At 31.9% G+C, this 10,049-nt stretch overlaps 1 protein-coding gene across 4 annotated transcripts; it reads left to right on the plus strand.

Moving 5' to 3' along the window:
- The first annotated feature begins 835 nt into the window (after nt 1–835).
- On the plus strand, nt 836–7,279 carry LOC111897809 (uncharacterized). Of its 4 annotated transcripts, XM_052764636.1 has the most exons (25): nt 839–1,299; nt 1,537–1,707; nt 1,796–1,870; nt 1,951–2,029; nt 2,126–2,190; nt 2,280–2,369; nt 2,469–2,558; nt 2,655–2,741; nt 2,823–2,906; nt 3,000–3,119; nt 3,229–3,260; nt 3,352–3,484; nt 3,564–4,064; nt 4,147–4,667; nt 4,915–4,978; nt 5,122–5,227; nt 5,319–5,503; nt 5,580–5,705; nt 5,854–5,924; nt 6,026–6,088; nt 6,163–6,235; nt 6,315–6,434; nt 6,535–6,612; nt 6,720–6,770; nt 6,886–7,279. In XM_052764636.1, exons 1-25 carry the CDS (start codon nt 1,051–1,053, stop codon nt 7,003–7,005), a joined length of 3,354 nt encoding a protein of 1,117 aa, XP_052620596.1. In that variant the 5' UTR covers nt 839–1,050; the 3' UTR covers nt 7,006–7,279. The 4 variants fall into 4 exon arrangements, 3 of the variants coding, with proteins under 3 accessions (XP_052620598.1, XP_052620597.1, XP_052620596.1); XR_008224756.1 differs by lacking the exons at nt 6,163–6,235; nt 6,315–6,434; nt 6,535–6,612; nt 6,720–6,770; nt 6,886–7,279 and having other exon boundaries at nt 836–1,299; nt 5,805–5,924; XM_052764638.1 differs by lacking the exons at nt 6,026–6,088; nt 6,163–6,235; nt 6,315–6,434; ... (1 more) ...; nt 6,720–6,770; nt 6,886–7,279 and having other exon boundaries at nt 836–1,299; nt 5,796–5,928.
- Nucleotides 7,280–10,049: the final 2,770 nt, after the last annotated feature.

Consider the following 10,049-nt stretch of genomic DNA (forward strand, 5'->3'; position numbering starts at 1 on the left):
ATTAATAATATTAAAATAAAAATTATAAAATGATATAATTTTACATATTTATTTAAATCAACGATTATAATTTTATATAACTAAAAAAATCTCTTAACTAATAATTTATTTAAAATAACTGATTAATAATTTTAAGTTTTACTATAAAAATTTAATTAATTTTGTAACCGTAGTTTCCACCAGTTATAAATTAGTTCTTCAATATCTAGATTTGTGCAGGGGAGTACATGCGAAAATATATATTTTCAACGACGTAAACCTACTAAAATGCATTGAGACATGCAAAAATGTCCTACAATTTTTTGGCTAAATAAACGTAGATAAGGATAAATAACTATCCGACTTGAGAAGATCTTCATCGTTGTCAACCATTGTCTTCAAAGAGAATTTGGTAGTAATTTGCGAAAGTGAAGTGGGAAAAATGAAGACTTTTTTTTTTTAATAACCACCTTTGATCTATAAGATTTTTGCAGCCCATTACTCATTTTCGTAGTGAACCATAAAATTTTCATAGTCAACGTCTCAAAACGACATCGTTTTGTAAAAATAATATAGGCAATGTCATTTTTCACATATCGTCATATGAGAAAATCATGACTATTTTGGTCAATTTTTATTTTTGTGGAAAATGTTGGGGAAAAAAATATGTTTTGGTTATTTTTTTTTAAATAATAAAGGATGCATTTAATAAAGTTAAATTAAGAAAAAAAAAAGTTTAGTTAAACAATATTTGATTTACTTGATATTACGACAAACAATATTTATTTGGAAAAAGATGTAGAAAGAGGCATGCATAGAAATGTAGAATGACAGCGACATGAAGGTCAACTGAGTTTGTCAGACTCACAGATATGCGAAAACAAAAACAAACCGAATCAAACCAAACGATAAACAGTTTCTACACAAAAACAAACAAATCGACATAGACACAGACACAGTAACCCGTCTGCTCCGACAAAACTTTGATCTCACTTTTCTCTAAACCCTCAACCATTCACCGATCTCAACAAATGGGGTTTCAAATGCACCTCGCCAGAGCCCCGATTTGAAATGCAGCCAAGTAATTTCCACGCATCACCATTGGCGTTGATTCCAATTGCTTTCAATCATGCCAATTTGAATCCTGAAGGTTTCGAGCTTTCTAGGTTTTTCTTCTTGGGTTCGCTTCTATTCTCTCAAGGAGGAGCCGGTGATTGCGGTGGAGGTATGGATTTATCAAAGGTTGGTGAGAAGGTTCTCAGTTCAGTCCGCTCCGCTAGATCCATCGGCTTCCTCCCTTCCACGTCCGATCGCCCCGAGGTAATTCAAGACCTGTAGTGCTTATTTTCACACATTTCGTACGTAACATACTTTCAGATCACTCGTTTCGTATTGTGTGATGTGAGTATCTGTAAGAATTGATCTGTTTCTCGTTTTCAGACATTCATATTTAATGATAAATCTAGTATTGCATCGCATTTAGAGTTTGTTGATGTCAATTAGGTATTTCGTATCTGCAATATGATTAGATGCAATGCAATACATTTTTTCTTTCAGATTCCACCTCGGGCTGCAACTGCAGCAACTTTAGCCCGTGCACTTGCTTCAATCCCTCCCCATCATAGGCAAAGTCTCTCTTCAAGTTCTGAAGAACTGAGTTCAATATATGGAAGCAGGCTTCCTCGTGGTCCAGTTGTGGAGGAGCTTGAAGAAGAATTTTATGAAGAGGTTTAACATCTTTGAGTTTAAGGGTGGGTTAGGGATGTTATTTAAAATGTCTTGCATTGGCTAAGAACTACTGAATTTATGTGTCTAGATGTTTGATCCTGTTCGCCACACTTTAGAGAAGCTTCCACCAGAAGAAAATGAGCTCACATATTTTGAAGCTAAGGTAATATTATGATTTGTTTCCTCCATATATCTAGATTCTGTTGATGTTTATCATTTGAATCTATAATTTCTTGCTTATAGGCTGCTCTTAGGTTATTACAGCTGGATAAAGTAACAGAAAGTCTGTCACGCCAAGTGATGGATCACCATGAAGTAATGGGTAAGAATAAGATGAATAAAATCATAAATTCACCTTCCATTGTTTATTATAAAACCTTCTATTGAACAAGATTCTAATAGTTTTCCATTTCATCAGTGAAAGGAATGCATTTGGTAAAGGAGTTGGAGAAAGACATGAAGGTTGCAAACATCATTTGCATGGTAAGCAGGTGATGGTGTTTGCATTTATATGCCATAATCTAATTCAGTTCAACCATTAACTCATTATGCATGTAAACTTGTATTTGCAGAATGGAAGAAGACACTTAACTTCTTCAAGAAACGAAGTATCAAGGGATCTTATTGTTCACACAAATTCTAGAAGGAAACAAGCTCTTTTGGTATCACCCATCCTCTAAGTCCCCTAACATCATTACTTTTTGTTATATTAATTAACATACACATGTTTCTGATATATTCACACCCCACAAAAATTTCAGGACATACTCCCAGTTTTAGCAGAGCTTCGTCATGCACAAGACATGCAAGTAGCACTTGAAACCCATGTCAATGAAGGGAACTTCTTTAAGGTCACAAACTGCTTTTTCTATATCATGATAATTTTTCCACTTCAAACATGCAAAAACCATTATATATATAAATATCTCTATTGGTTCAATCTACAGGCATTCCAAGTCTTGCCTGAGTATCTTCAACTTCTTGATGGTTTCTCAGAGCTTTTGGTCATACAAGAAATGAGTCGTGGTGTTGAGGTAAGAATCTTCTAGCCACTAAAATAGATGCTATTTCAGTTTCTTGTGTCTTTGTTTAAAAATATCTTCTTGTGGACTCAGGTATGGTTGGGTAAAGCTTTACAGAAATTGGATTCACTTTTGTTGGGAGTATGCAGAGACTTCAAAGAAACAAGCTTTGTAACTGTATGACATTGCTTCATTAGTTATAATTTAGAGTTGTAAAAAGAGCTCTTCTTATAATTGTTTGTTATGTCACTCTCATTGTGATATTGATAGGTGGTTGATGCTTATGCATTAATTGGTGATGTTTCTGGTCTTGCTGAAAAGATACAAAGCTTCTTTATGCAGGAAGTTATATCTGAAACTCATGGAGTCCTGAAAAATATAGTGCTAGAGGTACTTTTACGTTTATACCCCTAAGTAGCAGATATAAATCTATAATAAGACAATCTTTCCAAAAAGCATTTTATCATTCATAACTGTTATAACAACTCGAATGTGGCAGGATTTAAACACTGCTGACATTCATAACACTAGGTATCATTTTCATTTGTTTGATTTATTTAAAGATGCCTATCATTTTTGTTTTCAAATATTTTAATAAAATATGTTTTTGTTTGTAAATTAGGTTTACATATAGTGATCTATGCACTCGGGTACCTGAATCTAAGTTTAGGGAGTGTTTGTTAGCAACACTAGCTGTTCCCTTTCAAGTGATGTGCTCATATCATGCAATCATGAATTTCAGTTCAAATAGTAAGGTATAAAACTATAAATATAATTCATTCATTTTTTTTCTTCACTTTCTTAATTTGCTATTAATTTAAATTCATATTACAGGTTCCATTGGGGCATTTATCACCTACTATGCACAAACAACACGAACGCACAAATTCTTTCAAGAATCTCCAACGTGCTGATTCTATTCCCAAGGAAGACAATGATTCTTTAACTCTCTCAATGTCCAATTCCGTTTCAGAACCTACAGACCGGAATGGAATCACCAATTCCATGGAATCAAGGGACGATGGAAGTGGAGCTTCAAGCAGTGGATCTTCATGGTTTCAGCTTCGTAGTGATGCCACTACATTTGTTTCACAAACATTACTAAGAGGTCGAAGGAATCTTTGGCAACTTACAACAAGTCGTTTGTCAGTTCTTCTTTCTTCTGATGCAGTGGGGTCCACTAGCATTCATCAGTTTTTAAAAAATTATGAAGATCTCAATACCTTCATTTTAGCTGGTGAAGCTTTCTGTGGAGCTGAAGCTATTGAATTTAGGCACAGAGTGAAAGCTATTTGTGAAAGCTACTACATGTGTTTTCATCGCCAAAATATATATGTAAGTTTACATATTCAGCTTACATGTATTTATCCTTTATATGTCATTAAAAGATTTATTTTTTTAATTTTTTAATTTTCAGGCTCTAAAAATGGTATTGGAAAAGGAGAGTTGGTTTATCATCCCACCAGAGACAATCCAAACAGTTAGTTTTGCAGGGCTTGTTGGTGATGGAGCTGCATTGATTATTCAAACTGCTTCTACTAATACTTCATCATCTTCCCAAAAACCACCAGATTTGGCAAAAATCAACACTAAACAGAGTGGATTTTCTCATTGGATTAATACTGGAGATCCATTTTCTCCAAAAATTGCTTCCAAGAAGTTTGATGATTCTTTATCAGTATTTCCAGACTCACCCAAGGGAAATTTCAGTGAGGGATGTTATAGGAACAGTTTATCTGTTGATAACAGTGATGTGAATCATAGCAATGGTCATGGTGATCTTGAAGATGAAAATGAAGATCTTCATGCAGATTTTATTGATGAAGATAGTCAACTTCCAAGTAGGATTTCAAAGCCGAATCGTTCAAGAAATCAGTCTTCACCTTGGAGTAATGAAGAGATGGAAGCACACACAGGATCTTCAATATGTGTCTTGAGGTTAGTGATTTTTATAAACTTTTAAATCAGAGAAATAATGAAATGAAAAGAAAAAGTTCTTGAAGGAATTGATTCCTTTCATTTTGTTAATTTTCATTCCTTGGGTGATGTTTTTTTCTTTCAATGAATAATTGCAAATGTAACTTTTTTTTTGATAAATCTTTTTTCTATAATTTATATTTAAATAATATATAGAATAGTGCTTAAACTATAACTATACTGAAGTTTGTTTTACATGCAATAATAGGGTGATGGATAAATATGCAAGGCTAATGCAAAGATTAGATATAGTCAATGCTGAGTTTTTTAAGGTACACAATATCATTATATCACTATATCTTTTCATGTTTATCTTTTCAAATTTTATTCACACCATGCTAAACAGTTATATATATATATATATATATATATATATATATATATATATATATTTTTTAATTTCCAATTTTCTCAGGGAATATGCCAACATTTTGGGATATTTTTTCATTTCGTTTTTCTAAGCTTTGGTCAAGTAAACACCAATCCCAGTGGTAATAAAGGATTACACGACACTCTTAATCGTAAGTATATATTTTTTTTACCTAACCTTTTTATTAATCTATCATATTCTATTCTGAATCTTTCTATTGTTAACTTTTTATAAAATTTCAGTTCGGTTGAAAACAGCCCTATCAAGAATACGACGTGACTGCGATCAGTGGATAAAATCTCCACCTCATTCATTCTCAACCTCTTCATCTACACATTTAAACATGCCATTATCCCATTCAGACAACTCACACAATGGCATGTCTTCAAATCTTAATCATATAACCAACACCTCTTTTGGCCTCAAGGTATAATAATAATTCTTGTATTTATTTCAATTAATTAATTAAACTATTAACATTTAATTAAAATTTCATGTTGCAGGAAAGATGTGCAGGGGCTGACACTATATCTCTTGTGGCTCGAGTATTGCATAAATCCAAGGCTCATTTTCAATCAATTCTTCAGCAGAATAATGCAGTGATTGTTGAAGACTTCTATGTGCATTTGGTACTACACTTGAGTTACTTGATTATAAAAAGATTCAAAAATTTAATGTACTTATTTTTTTAGATATGTAAAGATGTTATAAAACTTCAGTTGCAATAGGAAAAAGGTGAAAACACAAACTGAAGCATACTTCTCAAAATATGATCAGGTTGGTTCAGTGCCAGATCTTATAGAGCAAATTCATAGAACAACTGCAAGATTACTTCTTCACATTAGTGGGTAAGTAAGTAAGATGATAATATAATGATATTTGTGTAATTTTGTCCTTTTCTTTATCTATAAATTTCATACGTGGAGTTTAATTGGGTCCCACTTGGCAGATATGCTGATCGAATTGCTAATGCTAAATGGGAAGTGAAAGAACTTGGAATGGAACACAACGGGTGATTATTTTTAATTTTTAGCACCGAATATTTAAAAACATCACTTCTTAAGTTAAATCATTATTGGTTATTAGGTATGTTGATTTGTTGTTGGGAGAATTTAAGCACTACAAGACAAGGCTCGCTCATGGAGGCATTCATAAGGAGGTAAAGTATTTGTGTAAATTATTAGAAACTTTTTTTTTTTTTATAATAAATTAATAGAAAGTATTTTGTGTAAAAACAGGTGCAAGATACATTAATAGGATATGGACTTGAAAATCTTTCTGAAACAGTCGTTGAAGGGCTATCAAAGGTGAAGAGGTGTACTGATGAGGGTCGAGCTCTCATGTCATTGGATTTTCAGGTTCTCCTTTATTTATTTATTTATTTATTTTTAAAATATAAATATTTGTTTCTGAGAATTTATGTTAAAAACTGAGGGTACGTATGTGTTGTTTATTCAGGTTTTGATCACTGGTCTACAGCATTTTCTCACGATTAATGTTAAGCCGAAATTACAAAGAGTTGAAACTTTTATTAAGGTAACAAAAGACTGTGATTTGATATTTTGATTAAGTAATTTTGGCATTATTAAATTTCATAAAAAAATATATGGGAATAATATGTGATGTGGTTTATGTTATAACAGGCATTTTATCTCCCAGAAACCGAATATGTGCATTGGGCTCGTGCTCATCCAGTAAGATATTTTTATATTTTATTACCTCAACTTGTTCACAATTTAATTTTTATAAATGATATTTTGCATTATTATTATTATAATATTATACAATGGTATTTGTGATTGTGTATAGGAATACACGAAAAGCCAAATGGCAGGGCTAATAAACCTTGTGGCCACCATGAAAGGTTGGAAAAGGAAGACCAAATCAGAGATTCTAGAAAAAATTGAGGCAGGATCATCAGGTTTATAGCTACTAATTTTATTTCTCTCACTCTATATGAAGGTTAGCCTTCAAAAACCTTCATTTCTTAACATATGTATCCCATTTTTGCTATATGATTTGTTGTGTGTGTGTGTGTGTGTGGGTGTGTATAAATTTAACCATAACTCAAGGTGCTATATCTTTTATCTCTTATTTGTAATGTAGCACCTTCTTGAGTGATTCCACAGTTATTTTTATTTAAACTTTACAATGTAACCACAAATTTTGAATGAAACCACGAGGCGTACCGGGTTGTATTTTATTTTTTGCTTCCATCTAGGCTTGCATGAATAATGGATAATGGTGTTGTATGTATGAATTGGTCTGTTTTGGTTTTCTAGACTAAATAAACCGTTTAGATAAGACTAAGTGACCATTTTATCTTTTGATTTTAGAAAAACAAATTTCATAATATTTTTCAATTTTAACTATATTCATCATTTTCAATGTGAGAGAAGTTAGGATGAAAAAAAGAAGTGCGGATAGGTAAAGAGCTGGTGAGCCAATTTTTTCTTTGGACATTATCCATTAAGTCAAAAAGACACAAACATGTATAAGTGGCTAGATTAGGTCAACAAGAAACAACCATGTATGATTGTTTGGATCAAGTGCTTAATCCATTTTAAGTTTATTACATCAAGAAAAAAAGTCTCCAAGTATTTTATCTGTTTAAAAGTATGCATTCTATTTATTCCCATCCAATTATTTATGCATGCAAAGAGTAACATGTCTACATAGATGTTAAGTGGGTGTTTGGTAAAGCTTAAAAGAAGGATGTATAAGTTAAAAATAGTGTTTGGATAAATGGTTTTATAAAAATAACTAATAGTTGTCCCATACCAGAATTAAATCATTTTTGATAAGTTATTTCCCACTAACTTATCAAAAACTCTCTAATACTTTTTTTAAAACCTCTGTTTTGGTATTGTTATAAGCTTATAAGCCAATAAGTTACAAAATACTTATTATTTTAAATAAGCACTCCTAAACACCCCTTAAATAAAAGAGCTATTCACAAAAACGACATGTGGAACTGTGAAAACCTCTTAAACGAAGATGATTACTTTTCAACTTTTTATATGAAACGATCATAAGTATCGCAAGAAAGTACCTTGCAAGGTACCAATTCAATGTACACATTGTGGCAAAGTTTCCTCACAAGGTCCTCGTGAACTTATGTTAATTCAGAAGTAGTCAATTTCCTCGTAAAATGATGACTCTTATATGTTATAAGATGACCTTTTCTTGAAAATGACAACTCTTATATGTTAAACAACATTTTCTCAAATCAACATGTCGATATTATTGATAAAAAAAACATACGATGAAGACGACAATTTACCTAAACATTGTGTACAAGTAAGTTGATTACTGCGCTTTTGAGCCAACACTTAATCCATGAATTCATAAGTTTTTATTTTTATTTAGCGAGTAGAAGAAAGCCAACAAGCCACTTAAAATAACCACTAGCCGAAAAGGACGAGTTTAATAAATCCTTAATGACCCAAGAGAAGGTTAAAAAACAGTTTATAAGTTATTCTATCATTTGTAGCTAACCAAAGATAAAGTAACGATAAATTGCAAGACATGATCTTGCAAGATAAGACCAAAAACAACCTATAAGGATGTGATTTTGCACACATGACCGTATCAAAAGGTAGGGTAGCATGGACGATAGCCCAAAGCCTTCAAATTTTCGGGGGCCATTTTTATGTATCTATTTAATATTATTTAAGAAAAAAGAGCATTTGGTATTAAGTCGTCTTAGGAGGCAAAAAAAAGCCTCATTTTTTTATTCTATCTAGGATCTCAGATCGGCTTGAGTCGGCATTGCTTGCACGAACACGACATTTCATCAATATGATCATCTATAGAATCTTATGTAGTTTACCTTTTTCCACATAAATAGTTCATTCTCTAGTAGGTGCATAGTTTGTTCGGTCTTCATCAACTATCAACTTACTTGCAAAGACTTGGTTTATTGCATTAAATTATGTAGCAGTTCATTCTCTAGAATTTTTTTTACAAAACGTTTGTTCAGAATTAACCAATCACAAATAGTAAAGTATTCATGAATCATGCTATTGTTTTGTTTTTTTGATATATGCCTATTGTACATATTCATAATAAAGAGATATTCACTAAAATAACCATATTCATGACATGTTTAAGGCTCGTGAATACAACGATTTATTATACATCCACTTACTATATTTATGGCATACTTATTGAGTATTTTGAGACTTGCAACTTGCAAGCAACTCATTTTTATTACATATTCAATCACCTAACATATTTATGATATTACATATCTATTGATTGCCCATGAAAGATTCACGATGTACATTACTTTATGTTGGCTTAATGCTTTATAAATTGAACATCCCCAAAGCAAATTCACAAGCTTGTTATAATGTTCTTATTTTCATTTTGGTGTGTGTTGAGCAACCTCATGTGTCAGACTTCTTTTGTTCATCCTCCACAAAATGGGTTCGGGTGGTTAATTTGATCATTTTATGCGAGTTATTATTATAGTTGTAATATTTATTTTGAGGAAGGACAAATGATCTGATGATGACATTCAAGATCATATATACACATAAATCAAGGTTCTAAAAATTTCGTCATGATGTGTCATTGCTCCAAGGTTTGTATCTGCTGTCAAACTTTAACAAAACACTGCATTAAGTTATATATATGTATAAAAATGAATAATAGTTGAAAATACATATAAAAATATTAATTATATATAAAATTATTGTCTTAAGTAATAATTTACAAACGACATCGTTCACCGAAATTTAAAAAAGCTTCAATCTTGACATTATCACCAAGTCACACATTCCATTATTTAGAACTTTGACACAAATTGACATATTGTTTATGAAACGAGATCATGCATGTACTTCATGGTTTGATCATAAACAGTCGAAAGTTTTAATGGACTTCGTGAACTCGCAAGGTGATTTCGAGATTGTCTGATTATACCGATTAGACATAAAATACGTTGGCCAAATGAATGATACCCCCAC

The sequence above is a fragment of the Lactuca sativa genome, chromosome 6, assembly GCF_002870075.4.
Source record: "Lactuca sativa cultivar Salinas chromosome 6, Lsat_Salinas_v11, whole genome shotgun sequence".
NCBI lineage: Eukaryota > Viridiplantae > Streptophyta > Magnoliopsida > Asterales > Asteraceae > Lactuca > Lactuca sativa.